The following is a 26201-nucleotide window of genomic DNA, read 5'->3' as shown; positions in this document are numbered from 1 at the left end:
AGGAGTAAGCCTACAGAAATGCATAGAAACTTGAAAGGTTTCATTAGGGTCCCATTCAAGGCAAACAAATACAAGAAGACCCTGGGACTAACTTTTATTGAGAACTTTTTTGTGTGAATGTGTCGGAGCCATGTGCTAAGCACTGATATCATCTTACTGAATCTAGACCGCAGCCCTACAAGATGGGTAGTGTCAAAAATTATAAAATATCTGAGATTTTTACCTTCTTGTAAGCTTAGCAAAATAACCTATCAGTTTCATGGATAATGTTAATTGGAGACACAAGACTCCTGGTTCAGAGACAAAATACTTTATTGTCCAGGCAATAGCAATACCAGAGTGCTAACATTTACTTTACTTCTCTGAGCCCCAATTCCCACAGGGTGACACGAACACAGTCAGATGACACTTGTACATGCAATTGGTGATGTGGCAGGAGAGGAACCTTGAGTTTAGGGAACTCAAATATTTTATGGTGGGTGAAAAGCATGCTGGCTCTTTGCTCCATAAAGAAATATCCTCTCTGTCTTCCAAATTTGTTTCCCATGTAAACATCCTTGAAAAGACAGTCTGTCACAAAAGTTAAGAGTCCTGTGTGCAGAAATGTAAAAGACACACAGAGATTTATGTCACAACAAATAATAATATTAGCTCCACTTTACAGATGAAGAAACCAATACCTAGAGAGAATAATTAACTTATCAAAGGCTCACAGGTTATGAGTGTTACAAGTCTAGTCTGGGCACTAAAACTGGCACTCAGCTATTATGCTGGAATATTTGTAAGAAACAGTAGAGGAAACACTTAAAATGGGTGAATTGTATGGTGTGTAAATTGTATCTCAAAAGCTATTATTAAAAAGGGGGGAAATGAAAAACGAAAAACAAAAAAAAAACAAACAGCAGAGAGTAGCAAGCATGTTTTCCCTGGAGTTTGGCTTATGTGTTTTGCCTACGGCACCAGGACTGGAGGTCCCTCTTCTCCCACTTCATGATGGTGCGCTTGAGTGTGGAGGAACCAAGCTTGTGAACTTGGATTTTAAGACCTCAAACTAGTTTGTGATCTCTGCCCACATTTGTTTCTTGTAATCACATAGGCATTGAGGAAGGAGGGAAATGGGTGTGCTGGGTCTGTTCTGTTAAGACCCAGTGTTTGCACATGATTGCTTTTAACCTGTGGCGGCTTACTTTGGACGGAGTTTGGGTTGCTAGTAAGGGGAAGGGAAATGAGATTTGAATTGGACAGAAGGGAGAAAGGTTAGTGAGGACAGGGAAAGGCAGGGGGCATTGTGATTGAAAAAGCAGAAGGTAAAAGGCTGTCAGGGCTGAATGGGACCTCACAGACAGCTACGGGGTCTCCTCCTTCTCTGGAGCCCAGGAAAGTGATGGATGAGCCCAATTTATACAAATGGGTTGGGACTCTGTGTGTTCTGATTTCTTTCCAGTGCTGGATTCTAGGGGAGAATACAGCAGGGAAAAGAGGTAGCACCGGTAAAGGAAAAAGAAACCTCACTTGAGTGAACACCTGGCAGAAGATTTAAGTCGAAGTTGGAGCCTCTGTACTTTCCTCTATGGATTGTCAACATAGTTTCATATCCAAGAGGAAAATTGGCATGGCAGAGAGTCAGTATAGATTTCCCAAGGGCCCAGATGGAGTTTGGAGTCTTAAATGACCTGGTTTGGCTGCCTAGCCTAGCAACTATCCAGAAAACCTAAACTCCATTTAAGACGGAGCAAGCCATGAGTAAGAATTTCCACGCTGGGCCCCATTTAATAATTTAATTTGCACTCTTTTTGTGGACATTTAGTTTTTTCAAGTCTTGGCATTTATAAGTGATGTGCCAGTGACATTCTCACTTATGTTCTCACTCCATTTTTTAAAATAGGGTGAATGAGGAAGAATGACTGCCTATTCTTTTGAACTGATAGCCAAGAGTTTTGCTGAGAAAAATCTCGAACAGCCCTAAACTGAAACAGATATATGGACTAGGAGGTCCCTATAAGATGCTGCCCACAATCCTTTTCCCCAGTCCGCACCCTACCTACTGCGAAGCAGCAACCCTGCTCGTCTGAGGAGTTCCCTGTAATTTAGGCCTCATTGTTCTAATGGGCCCCTTCAAAAGCTATTAGGACAAAGAGGAGCTTTGCGGGGAGCACCCACAGGGCCAGAGTGAGGAGGAGGGAACCGGGACCATCCAGGCTGTGGATGGTTCTGGACCAGTGGAGAGAGTTGGGGGTTGTCAGTTGCCATTTCTCCCTTGTTAACACCAGCCTCGCCCACAGCTTGCTGACTGAGGCCGATGCGGGTCACACGGAGTTCACGGATGAAGTATATCAGAATGAGAGTCGCTACCCCGGGGGCGAGTGGAAGCCGGCCGAAGACCCCTACACAGACACGGTGAGTGGCGTGCTCCCGAGGTAGAGCCTTACACGTTAGCTGGTTGGGCCCCCGGTCCGTGAATCCACTAACCACAGGCGTGGTCTCCCCTCCTCCTGCTCCGTCTCGTCTGAACAGCCTTGCATTCATCACACAAGCGACCTATAGTGATTTTCTGCAGAAAAGACGTTGGCCTATGTGGTAAAGGCTTTGCAACTTTTAAAATTGTAAATGTTTATTTATTTTTGGAATAGTTTTAAAAAGATTTACAAATTGAAGGCTTATGTTTTTAAACTATTCAAACAGCATAAAAGGAAATGAAAAATAGTTCCTCTTCATGATCCACATTTCACTCCCCAGAGATAACCATTCATAGTTTTCTGTTCGTACACGAGTATATAACTTTTCTCCCCACTGAAATAGAATTGTATGCACAGTTCTACAACTTGTAATTTTCACATAACAATATATCTTGGACAGCTTTTGATATTAATACTTATAGATCTGTTGTACATTTTTTTTTTTTGCCAGACCCAATGCTGTTCTGATGAAACGCTTTATTTTCTGTATATTAGCCTTTATCGGAGAAAAGATGGTTGTAAAAGTAGACTTGAAATATTTATGGACCCCCCCCCCCCAAGAAAGACATTTTCTCTTTAAAATCTAGGTTTGCTCTTATCAGATTTTGGAGTCTTGATTTTGGACTCTTTAGTAAGTGTTTTATTACAAATTAAAGAAATGAGTTGCAATAGATCCACACAATCACCTTGCTCTAATGAGCTTTTGGAAAAATGCCTGCAGTGTTTTGGTATAGGCACCCAATATAATTTAATTTGCACTCTTTTCGTGGACATTTGGTGTTTTTTCAATTCTTGGCATTTATAAGTGATGAGCCAGTGAATGTCCTTAGACATACATTGTTATTCCCTTGTGGAGTTCATCTGTAGGGGACATCCCTAGAGGGGCTTGGTCAAGGTTTTGATGCACATAAAGTTTTGATAAATATTGCCAGACTGCTTTCAAAGAGGTTGTATAAATTTATATTCCCAGCAGCTGCATATTAGAGGACTGTTTTCTAAACACATACCATCCCATTTTAACATCTTTGACCATACTTGAAAAACTAGTATCTTGTTGCTATATTAATTTTCACATTCTTAATTTAAAGTAAAACTGAGTATTTCTCCATATGTTTACAGACCTCCCCCTTTACTTCTTTTTACTATGAGCTTCCCCCCCCATAACACCCCATCAGTTTTTGTGCAGAACTGAAGTAACTATTTAAAATAAACTTTCTTCAATCATACATGATTATTATCTACAACCTCCAGCACCATTATCCCATACTTGAAGACATGTGTTTTTCATGCCTTACCCATTTCTGATGGTTTCTTTCCAATATAACCCCTCATAAAAAGAGTCACACCATTTTGTAATATTAAATTGAACCATATGAAACTGCTGATATTTCACCATTTTGACATGCAAAAACAATTTCCCATGGTTCAACCTAACATATTCCCTAATGGTGGAAACAGAGATTGTTCTCTTTTTTAAACTAATTTTCATATAGTAATTATATCTAAATAAAAATTAGAGATTTTTTTCTGAGTAAGACTCATGTCTAAGCTGCTATCTCAGTTACCATGTGAATTCCATAGTTACATGTGAGGAATTAGATCTCATCTTTGCGTCTTAGATGACATTATGGCTTAGTTGTAAGTCTTTAAGTCTTCATTTTTTTTTTTTTTTTTTTTTTAAAGAACGGTGACAAAGCAGCATCACCCAGTGAGCTCATGTGCCCCCCAGGTTGGAGGTGGGAAGACGATGCATGGGAATATGACATAAATCGTGCAGTGGATGAGAAAGGTAACATTTTATTTTAATTTAAAAAAAATTTTATTTCAGTTGACAATAGTTTCAGGTGTACAAGAAAGTGATTAGACATGTTTATATATACCTTATGAAATGATCACCCCAATAAGCCTAGTAGAGAAAGGTAAGATGTTAGTTTCATTTCTGACTAGCCTGGCCCTGGTTAGCCAGAGTAAAGTTTCCTTTGGAGGGAGGGGTCTTACCCCTGCTGGTTTGCCTGTGACAACCAGTCATGTAGTTTTACTTGTGACTGTTCAGATGCCAAATCTGAAGGACAAGCTAGTGCTTGGACAGGTGCAGGGTGGGGGACTGTCAAGAGTAAAAATGTGAGGTAAGGGGCCCAGGTGCCTGGACTTTGGGATGCCGGGGGGATCTGTAATGAGATATTTTCTCTATTCTAACCACACCCCGTTCCCTCTCTGGAGACTACAAATTACCTTCGAAGTCCTATTCAACAATAATGCAGATTACTGAGGTAGCCTCTGCTAATGGTGTGTATCTTTTTCTATGAACAGTGATCTAAAGTTTAAATGAAACTGTAACATTTGGAATTATCAAAAGAGAAAACACTGATTTTTTTTTTCTTGCAAGATGGAGTAGTACCCAGAAACACCTAGCTTTCAAATAGATTTGAAAAGTATGATACGTGCATGGGCGTTGTAATAATAGTTAACATTAACTGAGCACAACCTATGGGCTGAGCACAGTTCTCATGCTTTGCATGCTTTATATTGATTAATTCTATTCTAAAATTGTGTATTTTGCCATGATACTGGAGAAATTAGACCCTAGGCAGGTTTGCTTACTTGCAAGAAACTTTTTTTTTAATACACTGCCTGGCAAGTAGGGATGCTGGGATTTGAACTCAAACTGTGTGACCGCACAGACCACATGCTTTTAACCACCACCTGCTTCTGCCTCTTGTACTGTGCTTTATTCTTAGATTCAGTCAATTACCATGAATGAATGGAGTTAAAAAAGTGGAGGGGAGCCCATGGCCACCGAGGAAGAGGGAGCCAGGGGAATAATGCTATATACAGTTTGAAAGGAGCAGTGGCATTCAGTCATGATGGTAGAGAATATTTAGGGGCAGAGAGAATGACTGAATATCTCCTGGAAGTTTACTTGGTGATCTGACAAGTGTGTTGCCTCTCGATAACCATTCACACTCTCTGTTACAGGCTGGGAGTATGGAATTACTATTCCTCCCGATAATAAGCCCAAGTCCTGGGTTGCTGCAGAGAAAATGTATCATACTCATAGACGACGAAGGCTGGTCCGAAAACGCAAGAAAGATTCAACACAGTCCACTGCCAGTACTGCAAAGGTAAGAGGGCCAGTGGAAGGGATCTGGGCTGGGCTCTGCCTTGCAGACCACACAGAAGTCCACTTAGCTTGTTCTACAGAAGCCATTTGCCATCAGGGCCTGCTACCTTGCTCCAGGGTTCTCAGGGTGCTCCTCACCCCAATTGATCAGCAACAACAGCATCACCCAGGAATTTGTCAGAGGTGCCCTACTAATTTAGAAACTCTGAGGGTGGAGCCAAGCAACAAAGTGATTCAGAGACAGGCTAAATATTGCGAACCACTCAAGAGGTAGTAGTACCAGAAACAGAAATTATTTGGTAGCATAATGGAATATTGGCAATAGCTCAGGACTTGGAATAAGTGGCATAAAGATTCAAATCCTGGCTTCATTTTGTTTCTCATCTGCAAAATGGGTATCACATCATGCTGCAAATTAGGGAATGGTAGGGCTTAAATGGAATAATAATAAAGTGGAACAATAATACTAATCCTACATAATCTATATAATAAAAGCATAATATCCAACAACCAGTCGCTGTGACATACACTGACCACCAGGGGGCAGGTGCTCAATGCAAGAGCTGCCCCCCTGGTGGTCAGTGTGATCCCACAAGGGGAGTACCACTCAGCCAGAAGCTGGGCTCACAGCTGGTGAGTGCAGTAGCCTTGGCAGGAGCCTCTCCCACCTCCACTGCAGGAAAGCAGTAAGGAGCGAGGGGTCCCTGACTGCGAGAGGGTGCAGGCCTGTTGACGGACCTCCTCCCCCAAGTGCACAAATCTCGTGCACCGGGCCTTTAGTAACAGTAACAAGTAGCACATTTTGTATGTCTTTAATAAGGCTAGATACTGAACAGGCATTATCTACCATCCACAAAGTTAACATTTTATCCCCATTTCACAGAGATTAAATAGACTTGCTCTAGGTCACATGTCTAGTAACCAATACAACTGGTGTTTGAACCCCTTTCTGTCCCACAAAGTTCCTGACTCACACAGTAGATATAATGAATGAAGTTACTTTTTATTAGATGGTGAGCTTCTTAGGCACAAAGATGGATCCATAGTCATCTTTGTATCCTACTTGCCAGCTCAGGAACTTGTTCCTAATAAATGATGGGATAAATTGAATGAGCTGATCAATGAATATTTGTTGTTTGGTTATCTCTATCCTAATGGGGTGAGAAATTTCTACAGGCATTTGATGTCCTTCTTCCCTGTGAGAGCACCAAGGTGATGAGGAAAGAACACTGAGCCAGCAGTCAGAGGACTGGAAACTTGACCCTGTTCTGCCAGGGTCTTGTGGAGATTTCAGTCATGTTCCCTAATCTGCTTCACTCCTGGCTACATAAACTATTTCAGTGCTACTGTTAACACAACTAGAGGGCCAATTACAAGATTGTGCTTGACCTGAATTTTCTGTTCATTCAAAGTTGAAAAAATAGCCCCTACAATGATATTAACCCACATGGAGTTCTTACTAGTATCTCTACAATCCAATGTTACTCAGTAGTATTCTACACTTATTGAATCTACCCAGACTTTTTAGATGTTTACATAAAATTCCCACCACTAAAATGTCAGCTACATGTAGGCAAGGACCCTTTCTGCCTTTCTCATCGTTGCTTCCTCAGCTCTTGGCACAGTCCCTGACACATCTAGGCACTCATATTTGTTGAGGGAATTGAGTCGAATATTAAAAACTGAGATCATTTATAGGTAAATAGTTTTAAGATAAAAAATACTATACTCAGTTGTTAATTATTGCAGGAGTAATATACCCTGATATTCGTGTAATTAGTAATTGTGGCAACTATTAGCTTAAACAAGATATTTAAACCCTGGGGAAGATGGTATCATTTTATCCTCCACATATAAAATGGTGTTAATAATGTGATAGATTAATAATAATATATCACAATAGCAGGTTCTCTTATGAGCTAATGAAGTGAAGACAAAGAAAGAAACTTCAGAAAGAGTCGATTTGCTTTACCCACCCACCCACCAAGTCTTAATAAGATGCTTCTACTGATAGTACAGCCACCACCTTGGTAACATCTCATTCCATGGGGATTGTCTGGTTATCTCTATATTCTACTAGCCTATCAGCTCTGCAAGGGCAGACAGTCTAGCCTGTCTGTTTTGTTGTTTGTTTGTGCCTGGCTCCTAGCACAGTGCTTGGCACAGAGATGATTTCCAACACCTATTTATTGGTTAACCAAATAGTTTGCTTTATCAATATAAGGATGATGGTCATGATCACGATGACCATCATGAAAACTTTTAACTTCTGTTTCAGGCCATGAAAGAATTTGAAGACCAGGAGGGCTGGGAATATGCTTCTCTAATTGGCTGGAAATTTCACTGGAAACAACGCAGCTCAGATACCTTTCGCCGCAGACGCTGGAGGAGAAAAATGGCTCCTTCAGAAACACTCGGTGCAGCGGCCATCTTTAAACTGGAAGGTGCCCTGGTAAGTAATCAGTAACCAAACTTCATCTAACATGGGTCGAGGAAGAATATCTGAATGTTGGAGACAATACCACTGATTTCACAGAGATTCCTCCAGGACTGCAAGACTGCATATAATTTGAGAGAAAGCTCCACATCTTATGTGCTCGGTCATTTTTGTAGAATGAATGCACCATTAACACCCAAAAGTGCTGAGAAGTCCTGCTGTAGACACACCTATTTAATGTTGCTTCACCTAACATTTTCCAAATATATCTGTTCCCAAACCCTTGTTGCAGGCAATCTATTAACACCCAAGGCGCAGGGTCTTGGATCATGGCTTGTAAACTACAACTGTTCAAACTGAGGAAGTTAAATATACAGATATGGGGGTGAGGGGAGGAAGGACAGAAGGATGGCTGACAGAATTAGAGGATAATTCATATGGAAGCACAATAAAGAAGGCAGCGAGGAACACCCTAGCTCATTTGGCTCAATGGGATAGAGTGTCAGACTGCGGACTGAAGGGTCCTGGGTTTGATTCTGGTCTAGGGCACTAGGCTTGATCCCAAACAGGGAACGTGCAGGAGACAGCTGATCAGCAATTCTCTCTAATCGTTGATGTTTCTATTTCTCTCTCCCTCTCCCTTCCTCTCTGAAATTAATAAAAATATAGTAAAAAAAAAAAAAAAAAAAAAAAAAAAAAAAAAAAAAAAAGGAGGAGGAGGAGGAGGCAGCACTGAGGGAAAAAGCAGAAAGATGGAAGGAGTGATTAGTAAAATGGTGGTGGTTGATCTGCACCAATGTGGTGATCAGAAACAGCCTTTTCTTATGTTTTGGCATGCTGACCAGCTGTGTTCCTCTCCCGATGTTCTTTCTCTTCCTCCTCGCATCCTTTTAATCCCCTCATTTATCCTTTACACTTTTTCTTTCCTCTTTTTCTCTCAGTGGCAGGGTGTGATAAGCCTGGACATGGGGTAGAAGGCCTGGCTTCACTTTCCTGCTCTTCCCAGCAAAGTGGCCGTTGCTTACTGTTCTGGGCTGTGTTCATCTCTAAAAATAACGCGATTGGATGAGAAATCTCTGTTTTAATAACCACTCTTCCATTTGTTGGTGATTCTCGCCTCTTCAGTTGTAGGCATGGCTCATTGCTTTTCTGCCTCCTCAGGGCGCAGACACGACTGAGGACGAAGATGAAAAAAGCGCAGGAAAGCAGAAGCACAGCGCCACCTCTGTGTTTGGGGCCAATACTCCCATCGTTTCCTGTGACTTTGACAGTAAGTCTATGGCGTGTATTCATGCATTCCCGTAGTAAAATTTTTATCTCAAGAAGACTCTTCAAATCACAAATATAATAAAAATGTACTTTCATTTTCATCAATTGAGGAAGAGGATTTAAAAAAATATATATGTTTAATATATTTTATTGATTTTTTTTACAGAGAGGAAGGGAGAGGGAGAGAGAGGTAGAAACATCAATGAGAGAGAAACATCAATCAGCTGCCTCCTGAATACCCCCTATGGGGATGTGCCCGCAACCAAGGTACATGCCCTTGACCAGAATCGAACCTGGGACCCTTGAGTACGCAGGCTGATGCTCTATCCACTGAACAAAATCGGTTAGGGCTAGGAAGAGGATTTTTAAAAAGCAGCTTTAAAATCATATTTGGGGTAGAAAGTGGTCACATTATTAATTTTTAACATACTCTGTTCAATATACTCTGTACTCATCCTGTCTATTAAGCCCCCCAAAAGATGATCATAATGAGAGAGAAAAAAATACTCAAATAGTTAAGTAAAAGTTGTTTTCCATGATAACCTTCAGGAATTTCAGAATGAGGCAGACCCACTTTGTAATAATAGCAAATTGTTATATAAGTAATATATGTCCAGGCACTGAACATTGTTAGGGCCTATTATTGTTCCCATTTTACAGGTGAGCAAAGCTGAGGTGCAGAAAGATAAATAACTTGACTGAGGTCTTAACAGCTTGTAAGCAATAGAGACAAGATTTTAGCTCATGTAGTCTAGAATCTGTGCAGGGAATCACAATGCTCTACTATCCTCAAATTATGTGTGTGTGGGGAGGTATGATGGTGGGGAGCATGTTGAGTGGGGTGGGGATGTATATGTATTAATATAAATAAGGATAAAGAATATAAATATTTTGAACAAACAACTATTTCCTAGATCTGGTGCCAAAATAGTATAGGAAGTCCTATTTCTGTAACTCCTGGAGACTTGGTCCCCTCTCAAAGGTCGATGATGACAAGCTGTGCCCCGAATCCAGGCAGCCGACACCAGGAGTCATGAATGGTCTCCTGATGGAAGCATTTGCAACAAGCTTCCTGTGGTATTTTAAATGTTTCCGTCTACCGGAAACAGAACTGCCATATATGTGTCCATTACTTGGTAGAAATAGATTTGGGTGACCCATTTATCTGAAACATGCTATCATCTCCAGATATTTCAGGGACATTGTAGTGTGCAATATGACGTTGCTCGTAAGTAACCTCCATCCCATTCCTTTTAGGAACCTACATGTACCATCTGCGCTGCTACATCTACCAAGCCAGGAACCTCATGCCGTTAGACAAGGACAGCTTTTCAGGTAAAGGGAGAAACCCTCCCTCTCACACCTCGTTCCATAGCAGGCTAGCTCCATTCCACTTTTCTCCAAGCGGATGCTTCCAATTATTTCTAACAACAGCAAAACGCATTTCCACATTGACACGACCATGAAGGTTCACGCTGACAGCTCAGCTCATTTGTCGCCTTTGGATTGGTTCTGAGGAGAAGGCTGGGTGAGGAGGAGGAGGGGGAAGGTCAGGAGTCCGGCCATCCAGGAGTTTGTGCTGTTGAATTCCACTTCAGAACCCGAAGGCTGGCAGAGCTCGCCGGGGCCTTATAGCAGGTGCCTGACACTCTGGCAGCTCACATCAATGTGAGGTGTCTTCCAAGCATATATAAATGATTTCCTTTTCTTACAAATTAGAGCACATTCAAAGTTATGCCCATAATCCACATCTCCAAAATGGCTTTTGAAGACATTTCCAAATATTCACCAGCAGGGGGCACTCAAACATTGAAAGTCAAAGTTAGAATCCTGTCAAAATTCTAAACTGAAGTTGCATAAAACTCTTGCAGTTTAGCAAAATCAGAGTCACATCCATATGATGCTACAATGCTAAAAACCAAGTACTCTTTTTGGCTCGTGTGAAACAGCTTTAGTTTAGAGACTAGCTTATGCTCAGATAGATCTGTTCTATGCAAATACAAAAAGTTTTTGTGAAATTAGAGTGGAGAATAAATGGATTTTTTTTCTTATCATTTTTCATCTTTATTGAGGTGTAATTGAAAAAGTTAGACTTAATATGTACAATATGATATACATATACATTGTGAAAGGATTCCCACAATTGAGTTAGCATGTCCATGACCTCACATATTTACCTTTTGTGTGTCTGTGTGTATGAGAACACTTAAATTGTACTCTCCCAGCAAATTTCAATTATACAGTGCAGTGTTTTCATCTACTAGAGGCCCAGTGCACAAAATTCATTCACTGGAGGTTGGGGTGGGAGGTGTCCTTCAGCCTGGCCTATATCCTCTCGCAATCTGGGACTGCTTTGGGGATGTCCAACTGCCAATTTAGGACTGATCCCACAGTAATCCCTAGACTGGCAGTTGGATATCCCTCAATCCGGGACCACTGGCTCCTAACCACTCTGCCTGCCTGCCTGATCCCCCCTAACCACTTGCCTTTCTGCCTGATCACCCCTAACTGCTCACCTGCCTGCCTGATTGCCCCTAACTGCCTCGGTCCATCACAGTGGCTGCCTCTGTCTCGACCCTGACACCATGGCTTCATCTGGAAGGATGTCTAGAAGGTCTTTTTGCTGTATGGTCTAATTAGCATATTATGCTCTTATTATTATAGATAGTCACCATGTTATACATGAAATCCTCAGACCTTATTCATCTCATAACTAAAATGTGTACCCTTTTACTAATATCTCCCACTTCCCCCTCCATCCAGCCCCTGGCAACCTCCATTCTATTCTCTTTTTCCCATGAGTTTGACTTTTTGTGGGAGATTCCACATATAAGTAATACCGTATAATATTTTTCTCTCTCTGTCTGGCTTACTTCACTTAACATAATACCCTCATCCATATTGTCACAAATGGCAGGATTTACTGCTTATTAAAAGCTGAATTATATCCCATTGTTTATGTATATGTATCCATATCTATAAATGTCCCACATTATCTTTTTTTTATTTCTTTTTATTTTTTTATTTTTTTATTTTATTTTATTTTTAAATATATTTTATTGATTTTGTACAGAGAGGAAGGGAGAGAGATAGAGAGTTAGAAACATCGATGAGAGAGAGTCATCGATCAGCTGCCTCTTGCACACCCTCTACTGGGGATATGCCTGCAACCAAGGTACATGCCCCTGACCGGAATCGAACCCGGGACCCTTCAGTCCCCAAGCCGACGCTCTATCCATTGAGCCAAACCGGTCCCGGCTGTTCCACATTATCTTTATCCCTTCATCCACAGGTTGCCTTTTCGTTTTGCTGATGGTTTCTTTGCTATGCAGAAGCTTTTTGGTTTGATCTAGTCCCAGTTATTTATTTTTGCTTTTGTTGCCTTTGCTTTGGTGTCAAACTTTTTTAAAAAAAATATATTTTATTGATTTTTTACAGAGAGGAAGGGAGAGAGACAGAGAGCTAGAAACGTCGATGAGAGAGTAACATCGACCAGCTGCCTCCCACACACCCCCTACCGGGGATGTGCCTGCAACCAAGGTACATGCCCTTGACCGGAATCGAACCTGGAACCCTTTAGTCCGCAGACTGACGCTCCATCCACTGAGCCAAACCGGTTTCGGCTGGTGTCAAACTTTTAAAAAAAATCGTTGCCAAGCCAATGTTTTCTTCTAGGAGTTTTATGATTTCAGACTTTGCCCATGACCCCACTATTACTCTCTTTTTCTGTTTTAGACCCATATGCTCATGTTTCCTTCCTCCATCGAAGTAAAACCACGGAGATCATCCACTGTACTCTGAATCCCACATGGGATCAAACCATTATATTTGATGAAATTGAAATCTGTGGGGAACCCCAAACAGTCCTACAGAGCCCACCCAAAGTTGTCATCGAACTTTTTGACAGTGATAAAATGGTAGGTAAATTAAAATTTCTAAGATGGCTCTGGGGATTGATGGAGATGTGTAGGGGTGTTGTTTGGGGAATTAAAGGATTGTTTGTTTCTCTAGGGCAAAGATGAATTTTTAGGACGAAGCATGTGCTCTCCTCTGGTGAAACTAAACTCAGAAATGGACATCGCGCCCAAGCTTCTCTGGTACCCAGTAATGAATGGGGACAAGGCTTGCGGGGACGTCCTTGTAACTGCAGAGCTGATTCTGAGACAGAAGGTACTTGCCGAGTCCTCACTCACACATGCTTTCAGAGTAGCTGCTTAAAATTCTGTTCACAACTCCAGGCACTGTTTACTTGAACTAACAGGCGGTATTGACATTTGCATCTTTGTTTCACAGGGTGGCTCCAACCTTCCCATTCTTCCCTCACAAAGGGCACCGAATCTATACATGGTCCCCCAGGGGATCCGGCCTGTGGTTCAGCTCACTGCTATTGAGGTACGCTGCTCTCTGTGACTTGGGATCAAATCAAATGGATATGGCTGTAGTGAATCTTTCATAGAGGAAATGGGATCTTGCTGTCTCCAATTTATTATAGAACTAGAGGCTCAGTGCACAAAATTCATGCAAGAGTAGACCTTCCCTCCCCTGGCTGCCAGCACTGGCTTCCCCCTGACACCCAGGACCTGGGCTTCCCTCGCAGTCCTAGGTTTGTCTGGAAGGACATCCAAAAGGGCATCCAGTCTAATTAGCATATTATGTTTCTATTATTATAGATTTGCCTCAAATTTTGAAATATTCATGGAAATAGAAGACTTGTCAGAGCAACAGGAGCAGTCAATTCTAGCATTACTGAGGATTTTCGAGTTCTCATTTACTATGAGTCAATAGATTTCTGAGTTTCCCGGGTCAACTAAAGAACTGGGAGAGAAAAAACAGACTCAAAACAGCATGCCTGTGTGTACAGAGAGACGGGGGGAAGGGACCACAGAGGGAGGTGGAGATGGAGAGTGGGAAGGGAGTATTGGAAATGGTGAGATGTCAGACAATGGAGCAGACACAGGCCAATGGAGCCAAGTGGGTAGTTCGATGGACAGGGTCTGGCCTACTCTGGGGGCCTTGTTAGTCAAGCAGCAGGCACTTTGGGATTTCTATCCTTAAGCTGTCATGCTCTTGTTCTCAAAGATTGAGGCAGATGGCTTTAAGCAACACCTGTCATTTTTGAATGCTTGCATGTCAGACACTGTTAAGAAGTTTACACTTGATCCTCAAATAACCTTAGGAGAAATAAAACTATCAGTCCTGTTTATAGATGGGACCCAGAGTGGTTAACCAACTTGCCAGAGTTCACCTCCTGTTCTGTGGCACAGCCAGGATTTGATTCGTGCACTCAACTGCTCTGCTATTTCAGCAGCTCAGCAGGAGAAGGAGTGGCAGGCCCGCCTCCGTTGCATGGCCTGCAGGCTTTCTAGGATGATGTTCTCAAGAGATTTTTAGCAAATCCTCACAAGCCATCCTTAAAGAATTGACTGAGTATGAAGAGAAAATTTTTCCCTTTGAATATTATGTTGAATATGCTGGGTTGCCTTCCCTTCTCTTTACATTGTTTTTCTTAGATTCTAGCTTGGGGCTTAAGAAATATGAAAAACTACCAGATGGCTTCTATCACATCCCCGAGTCTCATTGTGGAGTGTGGAGGGGAGAGGGTAGAGTCCGTGGTCATCAAAAACCTTAAGAAGACACCCAACTTTCCGGGTTCCGTTCTCTTCATGAAAGTGGTACAGTATCAAGACTGTAATCATTCGTGTGTGCTGAGTAGCTGGATTTTATTTGAAATATGAAATATATTGACACCGCTCACCTACATGTAGTTTATATATTTCCAAAGTCTGACAGCAAGTAGAAAAACTGCGTTGGAGTCACTGGGCAGTGCCTCTTCCCCCTTACACTCTTACACTGTCGTGATGGCTTCTTAAGGTTTCAGACAACCCCAGTGAGACAGAACTATCTATGAGCGATACTGATGTATTTCTCCAGGAAACTTTCCATCTCTTCTACTGTGATAAGCCCTTGCCCAATGCCCTGAGGGCGGAAAGTTAACCCTCCCTTGTGGCCCGGCAGGTGCACAGGGACCAGAACCCACTACATAGGGGCTGGCTGACTGGGGAGGAACAGTCAGGGTGGAACCCACATGAGGAAATGGGGCCACATCCGAACAGCCTGGGCCTGGGCCCCACCTCCGGGCACCCCTGCGATGACATCTACTTTGTTGAGTCAGAGTTACCCTCTGGTTATTGGAAATGTGGCAGCATCAGCTCTGGTTCACGGTCTTCCATCATAGACGCAGACTAGTTTGGAAGGAAATGAGGTCACTTTGTCCTTCCACAATCCTTCACTTTTTAAAGAGAAGAATCGTTCTGTTTCACTCTGCTATATGAAAAGAGATAAAAAATAAAGGCACTTCAGTTTGACGGGGTAGAAAGTCCAGAACCTTCCTGATCCTTTCCCCAGCCCCGTCATTTGGTGTCTCCAACACCCGGCTCTTGAACTCTAGGGTGCTGTGGATTAACTTCCCCTTTTATAGAGGAGGAGGCTGAGGCGGAGAGAGGGGAAATGTCTTACCCACGTCCCCGCAGTGAGTGGCAGGACTACAGCAGCAGTCCAAAACTGACCCTTTAGAGAGCAGCATTTTTCTCCTCTTACGCTCACTTTGGGGGAAACTGAGAGGTTAGGTGGCTTACACAGCTAGCAAGCGGGTGGCTAGAGTTTGGACTCAGGTCCCTCCAACACCAAAGCCCATGATCTTCCCCGACAATGGTGCAATGGAGAACCACCTGGTGCTCCAAGCCAAAATCCCGAAGTTATCGCTGCCAGGCCGCTCCAACCATCCGTGTCCACTCCCCAGCCCCGCCCTACCCGCCACCCCAAGTTCTAGCCTGGAATTTAGCCTTGGGCGGCAAAGGTGAGCCCAGCTTCTCCTGTCCCTCTGCAAGCTCAGAGGTGGAAATTCACCTGAGACCAGCAATGCTTCCCAAATCAGACAGCGTCACCAAGGCCACCAGATTCCACATGGAGGAACCAAGAGGCATTGAGGAAAAATGAGCATCCCATTTTGGCACTGAACTTCCAGGGCTAAAAAATTCCCAAGCCACAGTTATTTCCCTTGAAGGTCCCCTTTGAGTGTGAGCATTTTTAAATTCCAACTAAATGCTAACTCCACATCCTGTCACAGAGCAGAGCCAGGTACTAAGGTACTATTCTGGGCACTTCACATGTATTAACTCAACAACCCTACTGTTATTGAGAAGATAATTGGGGCAGAGAAAGTTCCCTGAGGTCATGCGGCTCCTAGTGGCAGAGCCAGGATCCTGCCCGTCCCAGGTGGTCTGGCTCAGAGTTCATGCCTTCAGGCGTGTACTGCTTGCCTCGCATGCCAGTTGCTGGGCTACTTAACTGTGAGTCCCCCGGGCTGTGCCAAACAGACAAAAAGATCCTGGGTTGATCCTTTGGGAGGTGTTTGTTGGCAAAGCTGCTCTTGTCAGGTCTTGTAGAGAGAAGTGACGCTTACCTCTGTGACCCCCAGTTCTTGCCCAAAGAGGAACTGTACATGCCTCCGCTGGTGATCAAGGTCATTGATCACAGGCAGTTTGGACGGAAGCCCATTGTCGGCCAGTGCACCATCAACCACCTGGACCGCTTTCGCTGTGACCCGTATGCAGGGAAGGAGGATATCGTGCCACAGCTCAAAGGTAAAATGAAGTCTACAAATAGCACATGGGACTTTTCATGCCTGATCTGACTTAATCTTTGCAAACCTGCTCGAGGTAAGTAGTCATTGTCCAGATTTGCAGATGAGGAAGCAGTTTGAGTTAGAGCGAGCAGTGTAACTTTCCCAAGATAATATAGTCAGTATGTGGCAGAGCTAGACGCGAATCCTGGCCTCGTTTTGGGGGGACCCAATGCTCAAGCTGTCACCTTCAGAGGGACGCTGCTCTGGAATGAGCAGAAGACTTCTTTGTCAGAAATGTTGAGTGCTGCGTGAACTTTTTATCTCGTCCAGTAGGGAAGATAGGTGGGTGATTGCAGTCTGGTATGATGAATATTCGTTACAAATGCTGCATACTTGCTCTGGCCCAAGTCACTTGAGTGGACCTATATATATATATATATAATTGATTTCAGAGAGGAAGTAAGAGGGAGAGAGATAGAAACATCAATGATGAGAGAGAATCATCGATAGGCTGCCTCCTGCATGCCCCACACAAGAGATCGAGCCTACAACCCAGGCTGGGAATCATGCCGCGACCAGCTGGTTCATAGGTCAATGCTCAACCACTGATCCGTGCTGCCTGGGCCTGGTGTGGTCAATATTTTTATGGCAAAATACAAGGCCCTCCTCTCTACACCTCGTGTGCACAGTTGGAGGGGACTTTTCTTTTAAACTGCTTTTGACTTGTTGTCCCACCTCATTAATGCATCCCAGCATTGTTGGGATGTACTTTGAAGGGTATTATTCGTTGTTATCCATCAAGAAAAAAATAACACCTGCTGAGTTTAAATGACTTACCTTAGGCCAAAATGACTTCGGTAATTAATAAGTAAGTGATAGAGTGGGCGTGGTACTTACCTTAGCGTTCCATAATAAATAGTTCATGAATAGCATTTTGCCCTTGTCCATTCAGTAAAGACTTGTTTTCACCTTACCTTGTGCCAGGGACTGTGTTGGGCCTGGGGACCGGGTTGCTTCAGTGAAGGAACTCCCAGGGCTCCTGGCCTCAGGAGAGTAGAGCCCACAGAGAATGGCACTCATTCAGCTGGTCACTGGTGGCCTCAGGCCTGGCCGCTAACCAGCTTTATTTAATCTTCCATAAGGTTTGGTATGGACAAACCCACTTTTATTTTATTTATTTATTTTTAAAAAATATATATATTTTATTGATTTTTTTACAGAGAGGAAGGGAGAGAGAGATAGAGAACTAGAAAACGTCAATGAGAGAGAAACATCGACCAGCTGCCTCTTGCACACCCCCTACTGGGGATGTGCCCGCAACCAATATACATGCCCTTGACCGGAATCGAACCTGGGACCTTTCAGTCCGCAGACCGACGCTCTACCACTGAGCCAAACCGGCTTCGGCAACAAACCCACTTTTAGAGGTTTTAATTACAGAGCCTCTGAAACTCGACTGCTCTGTGGGCCTGAGCATCCTGCACCCCTGATTCAGAGAGGAGGAAAGAATAAAACCCACGGTCACACTTGAGCAAAACCCTGTTTATCCATAAATTTCCCAGGCAAAGTGTTTTGTGCTAAATTGACAGTGCCTAAAATAGCAACATTTTTATAACAAAAAGGATTAAAGTAACTGCAGGCATTGTTTTATCTGAGGTTACTAAATGGAGAGAAGCCATTTCCCTAGCATTTTTTCCAACTGCTTTCATGAAAGAAAGTTCTCTGATGCAAATATAAGAAATCGTTACAAATGCTGCATACTTGCTCTGGCCCAAGTCACTTGAGTGGACTTATTTGTGTCTACTGCTCAGGGATAGGCTGGGCCTCAGGCAGAGGCGTCCAGGTTGTGATTCTATGAGATGAATAGAAACTGTGGTCAGTGCTTCACAGAGCCCCAAAGAGGAAAATCTTTAAGGAGCATGGGGAGCATAATGTTTCCAAGACTGGAATCTATTATTTTAGATTCGCCTGGTACTTTCTTAAAATCAGTAATGCTAGGGTAAGAGTTGAGGAAGTACTTGCTTGGTTGGCCTAATATTGGAAGCACATAGAATAACTTTTTCCCCCTATTCCTGAGATTTTGTTTACTTGAGGATGGGAAAGTGGAGAACTCACACTGTAAGAAGGAATTTGTATACAGCTGTGTTCCCACGTGGCTGCCCATCTAGCTGTCACATTCTTTGCTGTTGCAGTTGTCCAGGTTGTGGGGAGCAATCTTGGAAGCAGAGAGACTGCTAATAAGTCTGGAGGTGCCATATGGCTACCCAATGACCTAGCTTAGCAACTGGTGTGCCCTGGATACTCAATAAAAGTCAGTATGCCCTGCCACCCTGGTGTCGCCCTGATCATTTCTCTGACATTCATTGTTTGCTCTGGGCCCTGGTATGATGCTTAAATCACAAACTGGAGTCAGATAGACCTAGATGCCTTATTTCCACTTGCCACTAATGCTTAGCCTAAAGCAAGTGGTTTGCTTTCTCTTAGACTGGGTTTGTTTTTTAATTTTTACAATAGGGACAGTGGTACATGTTTTACAGTATTGTGGAGGGATTAAATGAGATCCTATATGTGAGGAGCTTAGCCCACTGCCTGGCACGTGGTCCGTACCTAGAAAATGTGTCTTCCCTCCACTCCTTTATGTCCGATCTGTCAGTTGCCCAGTGGATTGTGCAGAGAGTTCTTTTGGCTTGGCAGAGTTGGCTCTGTTTGGGTTCTGGGCTCCTGTTGAGTGTCTGACTGCTTGATGCTTCTTCCATAAAGGATAAACTTAGCTCTCACTCTCACCCTCACCCTCACCTTCACCCTCACCCTCACTCTCGCTCTCCCCCTAGGCTGAGGCTTTGGCATACCGTTAGCTGAACCAACCTAGTGAGCCTGGGGACTGTCCCAGAGTCCTTGCTGTAACTCCCAAATCCAGAGCCACAAATAGTCTGGAAATACATATAGTCAGGGCGTGTGCCATTTCCCTAAGCTTATATTTCAACAACCGGGACTGACCGAGCCACTGACATGTGCAGCTCTTCACCCTGCTTAGCTATTCTGTGTCTTAGAACAGATTTCACGAAAAGGAGGCTCCCTTAGATGTAGGTTTCCCCAACCCTCCCCTAGACTTCTGCATCCTTTAAAGAAAGACATGTACTGACATAATTCTTTTTTGAGCACATGCTGTGTATAGACACTGGGCTAACTGTCCAAGGCAAAAAAAAAAAAAAAAAAAAAAAAGCTGGCCATATAGTCCCCTAAAAAATGTCTAAAATCTTATCAGATTTTGGGAAAAGTGATGAATTGTTGGGTTATTTTCTACATTGGAATGCTCTTCTCTCCATTCAGTAGTCTCATCCAGTAGAAAACTCTACCATCTACTCTGGCTGTTAAACTTGAACTTGAAGTAGACTCACCACTGTATTTCTGTAAGCATCTTAGATTATTAAATTGTCTTGCAGCCTCCTTTATGTCTACCCCACCCTGCCGGGACGTCATTATTGAAATAGAAAACACCAAACCATTGCTGGCTTCGAAGGTAGGCTTCAGAAATGGCCATTGAATAACGTCAGTTTTATCTTCCAGGTATCTAAGCATTGGTGAAATTAGTCAAACAAGCACTCAATGCAATTAAAATAATAATGATCAACTTTCCAAGGTAAAGAATCTGAATATTGCACTCATCAAAAGTTATGGTGATTCTGTGTGGATTAATGTCCTCTACCCTCAGTCACCCCAGATACTTAAAATATGCCCAGGCCCCACCCTCCAAGAGGAACCTAGACATCACTATATTTTATTTTATTGTATTTTTAAAATATTTTTATTGATTTCAGAGAGGAAAAGAAAAGGAGAGAGAGACAGAAACATCAATGATGAGAAAGAATCATCAACCAGCTGCCTCCTACACACCCCCTACTGGGGATCGAGGCCGCACCCGGGCATGTGCCCTGAATGGAATCGAACTGTGACCTCATAGGTTGATGCTCAACCACTGAGCCATACCAGCTGGGCAAGCCATCAGTATATTTTAAAATCTCCCCAAGTAATTCAAATTTGCAGGCAGGTCCAAGAACCATTGGTGTGGGCAGTCAGAGGGACATCATTTGCTAGCAAAAAAAAATTTCAAGTGCAAGTTTATAGCATTACCACATTGGGAAGATGGATGCATGTAGCACACCAATTTTTTCCCTACACGAAGCAGAAGGGTCATGGATTTTTAATGGCCCTATTTGTCAGTGTATGGGATATCCCCGATTCTTATATTCACTGTGGTTTTGAAGTCAAGAAATTGATGGAAATGCTCACTCGGGATCCTATTTTAAAACCATTCAACCAATTGTATGAGAGAGGGGTGGAGTGGAGGGGCGGGGGGCAGCGGTGGAAGGTCTTGGCCCACAAAAAAGAAAACATCAAATATCTCCCTGTTTCTGTTGGCATTTAAGATGGGCTTTCACAGCATGTTTTAACGTGCAAACTGGCCAAAAAATGCACATGATTGCATTTTAATGTGTTATGTCCATAAACAGTGCCTTAAAAAAAGTCCACTTCCTCCCCACAGCATTAAACTCACCAATTGGACCATGTTAAATGTGATCTCCACAGCCAGCACTGTGTAGCGGTGTGTTAGGTTCTGTTCCCTGAGACTCCTCCACCGTCGCAGATGACAGTGTCAAATCTGCAACACATTGGGTTCCCTCTGTAAATTACCCCAAACGCTCCCCATAAAACAGTAGTAGCCTAGGGAGAAGTTAAGTATGATAGGCTTAAGATCCTTTGTGAACATTTTTACAACACTCTGGGGGAAAAAGGAGTTTAAGAACCTGCTCTATAGTCTGCCTCCAGCCTTTTTCCCTTCCATTGTCAATCAGTTTTTTTGTTAGTTTGTTTGTTTTAATATATTTTTATTGATTTTTTACAGAGAGGAAAGGAGAGAGATAGAGAACTAGAAACGTTGATGAGAGAGAAACATCGACCAGCTGCCTCTTGCACACCCCCTACCGGGGATGTGCCCAAAACCAAGGTACATGCCCTTGACCGAAATCGAACCCGGGACCTTACAGTCCACAGACCGATGCTCTACCACTGAGCCAAACCGGTTTCGGCCAGTCAATCAGTTCTTATTGATGCCCACTGTGTACTCAGTGGGCCTGGGTATGGGGGTGGAAGGATCAAGAAGAAGAATAAAGCCAATCTGTGCCATTATTCTCATTCGTTTCTTAAAAATAGTTAACAGATGACTGGGTTACTGTAGCAACACACTGTGTAAGTTCAGTTTACATCATAGCATTTAAATGGCAGCCTAGCCATTGGGGGTGGTAGCAGCAGTCCTCGGTGGGTAATGTCCCACTGTGTTATAAGTGCCTTTGATCAGCTTGCTTTCCTAACACTCAGTGGAGATACCCGTGTTGATAAGAAAGGCTGGTTGGAATCGCTTCTAAAAAACTGCCTCTACCGGTTCATCAGGGAAGTCCGTGAAAATCTCTGCAGTCAGATGAGTAAAGTTGAGCTTTGGAAGAGCCATTAATAAGCTTGCTGATGTCCTCTATGGCATGTGCATGTAGCTTTGTACATGCATACATGTACTATACATGCATGCATGGTAGGCATGAGTTATATGTACATGCGATGAGTGTGTAATGTAACATCTACTACCACTAACCAATTCAAGCCTTGTATATGGGTCGGTCAAGGGGGTGGGTCAAAACTAACTGTGCCCTTGACCGGCGGTGGAGGCTGTGGCTCTCGGTGGCAGTCTTGCCCTCTCAGAGACCCAAACCCTGTGATTTACGGTAGGAGCTCTTAACCAATGGGCTCAGCAATATCACAGGAAAAGTAGAGAGGTAAGTCTTCAGGGCAAATTGATAAGTGCTAGCCAGATAACATGGATGTTGCTACATGGCATTTCAACAATTGCCTTCCAATTCCAGTGCTTAAGCAGCATGTCAACAGCACTCGGCAAAATGATTCCTCCAAGGACAGTGCATGTATGTATGATAAGAAAATGCATGAGCCTGCCTGGGGCTGCGGGGGCTCTGTCTACAGACCTGCATTCTCCTTTTGGATTTTTCCTATTCGTAGATTTTGGAGTGAAAGGCAATCTTTAAGCAAATGCAATTGTTCTAAGCCGAAGGGGAGAATCTTCTGTTTGGATGTGCTAAAACAGTGGTTTGCTTCCGTTTCTTTTCTATATGAATTGATGAGCAAGCAGCATGCATAAATTCTCCCATATTAATACTGCATTTTAAAATCAGCAGCTTGCTTTGCATAATGCCTTTTCAATCACGAACTGGTCTCTGCTTTGAAATGATTTTGAGGAGCAAAAAATAGAAGTGAATTAAACAAACTCTAATAATCTGAATTCACGCACCGTTCGAAAGTGGGCATAAAAATCTCTCTCTCCAAAATCTCAATTCGGCTGTGACACTTTAACCTTTGATCCCGCTTTGGTTTAAATCTAACAGAAAGAAGTGTTACCTCTGTCCTGCCCCTCTGCCTCTCTTGGCAGTTCTGTGTGCTGAGCAAAGTCAGCTGGAAGAAGCCCTGTGGCCACCCACACAGCAGCCGCAGGGAGCGCCTGTTGGGAGGGGCTTCTCTCGCCTCACATGAGAGATATGAACTTGAAGTTAGGGCTTCAGAGAGAGGGTCTGGGTAAGAATCCTTCACCCTGCCCCCAAGGGCACGTTACAGCAGGTGCCAAGAGAAAACGGAAGCCCCAACATCCTATCTCCCTGTTCTCTCATCTCTTGGATGTGCTCCGAGATCAGGGCTGGGTTCTCCATGCAGAAACTCAAAAAGAAGGATTGGGCCAATGAGAAATTTGACATTTGGAGCAATTTTGATGAGTGAATATGTATTTGGAGCTATAATACAGGTGCAGGGGGAAAAAAATAAGAAAAAGTGCCCACGGGATGATATTGGGGTCCTGCTAGACATGAATGCCTTGGAAAGGAGTGTTTGAAGGGATAAGAATGAGGCTGAGTTGGGGGTATACCTTTGGGGCTGATGGAATGGGGCTGGGGGCAGGAAGATGAGCACCTCCTGTGTGCCCACTACGCTGCCCACAATGAGATTGTAACCATGGGCTGTGGAGCCTCCTTCTGAGCCTCTCATTTGAACACTGTTTATAACCCTTTGCACATTTTCAGAAAAAATAGCAACAGTAAGATCTGTTGAAGTAGGACCATCTTGAATAATTTAAATGGTCCATCAAAATGTTGATGATATAAAATATGCATGAGAATAATTTCTCCTTCTCTCTTTCTCTTTCAACCCAATGCTCATGGGGTCTCATGTCTGTCTGTGTGACCTGTTGTGTGGTCTGCCCTCTTCCTGCCCATACATGTGACGAACAGCTGACAGAAAAGGTAAGTGTTGTATAGACTGTACTAGATTTAAGATTCCTATATTTTCTGCTGATAGCTGATATAGAAAGAAAATTTTTTTTAAATGCAGTGTAGGTTACTGACCCCAAACAGGGAAATAACTGAGTTGTGTGTGTGTGTGTGTGTGTGTGTGTGTGTGTGTGTGTACGTACATATACTGTACTCGGATAAAAAGTAGTTTTTCTCGAGTGTTCCTTCTTCCTTCCCCCAAGACTGCATAGGAAACCATGCTGCAGGTGACACTGTATTTAAGACATCACCACTCTTTTATAGGTAGATTAAAATAAGCAGTTGGTGGGTGTGATGAGGATCTGTTTGTTATAAATCTGTGGGAATTACAGCAGCTTCTATGAACGATAGCCTTTGGCAGTTTGAAAATGTTCCACAAATGACTCCGAGGTGCTGTTTCTTCTGCCCAGTTAAGAACAGCCAAGCTAAACCAGACGCCCTCCACATGGCTGTGCATGGGAGTCGCCCGGGTGCCCAGGTCTCTCCCAGGCTGATTGAGTCAGAATCTCCAAGGAGCCCCTGTTCTAAATGAACCATAGCACCTTCTTACTTTTGTTCTCATTTTATCACTTGCAAAGCTCTTTCTCTGAATGATCTTATTTACAAAAATAATGATTTTATTTACCCCTGAAGATGGAGACAGGTAGTGTTATTATCCCAGTCAGTGGATGAAGAAACTGATGCTCAGAGTCATTAAAGGATGTGCTCAAGCTGGTATGGCGTATGACATAAGGATATGGCTTATAATGTAAAGGATGGAACTTGAAATAGAACCAGTTTTTCTAACTCTTAGATTAGTGAGCTTTGTTCGACAAGGCATTGCCAGCTAAAGGAAATGAAATAGTAGAAAACCTATTTTGAAGGTTTTCTTTTAACCTATTATCTGTATATGCAACTATCAAGTCAAGAGGATAAAAAAGTAAAAGCAGACAAATGAATTGATTGCATCTATAGGATGTAAGAAAATCATCTAGTATAGCTGTGGGCAGTAATGCCAAACATATTTTATTGGCCAAGGATCCTATCACCTCCAGCTTCTAGAAGAGTCAGGAATGCTTTTCCTATTGTACATGTAAACAAAAGTCATGTAATCTTGCCTGTTTTGGGTTGAGAAGTATCTATTTTTATTGCCTATTACGTATGAGTTTTCCTGCACTGATTGGAAATCTTGGTCATCACTAAAGATTTTTCCATCTTGACATCTCTTTCTTTAGGAGGAAGAAATCATTGACTGGTGGAGTAAATTTTATGCTTCCACAGGGGAACATGAAAAATGTGGACTTTATATTCAGAAAGGCTATTCCAAACTCAAGGTACCTGGGCCTATGTGGCTGTGGGTGGGGAACAACAGTCACTAAAACTGGCCACAGGCATAGCTCAGCAGAAGACAGAAAAGTCCAAAGGCATAAGCTGGCCGGGAGCGGCTAGGAGTACCTCTGGCCTCCTGTTGAGCCCTCTTGCAATGGCTTTTGACTTGACCAAGATTCCAGGAACTTAAGGACAGCCGATGTTCTGTGTTTATGTGACTGTCACTCTGGGGCAGCTGGCAGAGGGTTGGGAATGGGTTGGCTCCACACTACCCAATAATTAGGTCAACAGTTGTCCGCTTTGACCCACGGGCACCTAAAAGTCACGTCACATGAACCGCATGAAATGTCAACATGCTTCTTTCAGTCCTGCATGCAGTCATCAGCTTCACTAGCTGATAAGTTGACTGTTACATGTATTCAGCATACAATCACAGCCATGGGCACATGTGTCCAGGGGGAAGAAGACAAGCTCTTGAGCTAGGCAGGTCTGACCATCCATGATCTTTCTGTTAATGTGTGGGTTTTCCAATTCTTCATTCAGTTTTTCAGACTGTAATACACTCGAGTAGAAGCACATGGGAAATTTTTCAGAACAATACCTAGGAGAA

At 43.1% G+C, this 26201-nt stretch overlaps 1 protein-coding gene across 5 annotated transcripts in view; it reads left to right on the top strand.

Annotated features, from left to right (window-relative positions):
- MYOF (myoferlin) overlaps positions 1 to 26201 on the top strand; it is a 127029-nt gene that overhangs the window by 78567 nt on the left and 22261 nt on the right. For 3 of the 5 annotated variants that reach the window (XM_036438570.2, XM_036438567.2, XM_036438573.2), the window contains 15 exons: positions 2283 to 2397; positions 4140 to 4245; positions 5433 to 5578; positions 7856 to 8029; positions 9176 to 9284; positions 10541 to 10618; positions 13019 to 13200; positions 13295 to 13453; positions 13577 to 13675; positions 14794 to 14955; positions 16761 to 16926; positions 20351 to 20427; positions 22820 to 22876; positions 24245 to 24256; positions 25498 to 25596. In XM_036438570.2, the coding sequence (XP_036294463.1) occupies positions 2283 to 2397; positions 4140 to 4245; positions 5433 to 5578; positions 7856 to 8029; positions 9176 to 9284; positions 10541 to 10618; positions 13019 to 13200; positions 13295 to 13453; positions 13577 to 13675; positions 14794 to 14955; positions 16761 to 16926; positions 20351 to 20427; positions 22820 to 22876; positions 24245 to 24256; positions 25498 to 25596 (1741 nt within the window). The remainder of the gene's footprint in view (positions 1 to 2282; positions 2398 to 4139; positions 4246 to 5432; positions 5579 to 7855; positions 8030 to 9175; positions 9285 to 10540; positions 10619 to 13018; positions 13201 to 13294; positions 13454 to 13576; positions 13676 to 14793; positions 14956 to 16760; positions 16927 to 20350; positions 20428 to 22819; positions 22877 to 24244; positions 24257 to 25497; positions 25597 to 26201) is intronic. The other 2 variants (XM_036438572.2, XM_036438571.2) reach the window with 1 other exon arrangement.

Source organism: Pipistrellus kuhlii, unplaced genomic scaffold (assembly GCF_014108245.1).
Source record: "Pipistrellus kuhlii isolate mPipKuh1 unplaced genomic scaffold, mPipKuh1.p scaffold_m20_p_15, whole genome shotgun sequence".
In the NCBI taxonomy this organism is placed as follows: Eukaryota; Metazoa; Chordata; class Mammalia; order Chiroptera; family Vespertilionidae; genus Pipistrellus; species Pipistrellus kuhlii.
The sequence above is the reverse complement of the archived record's forward strand: the minus strand, read 5'-3'. Positions and strand labels throughout refer to the sequence as shown.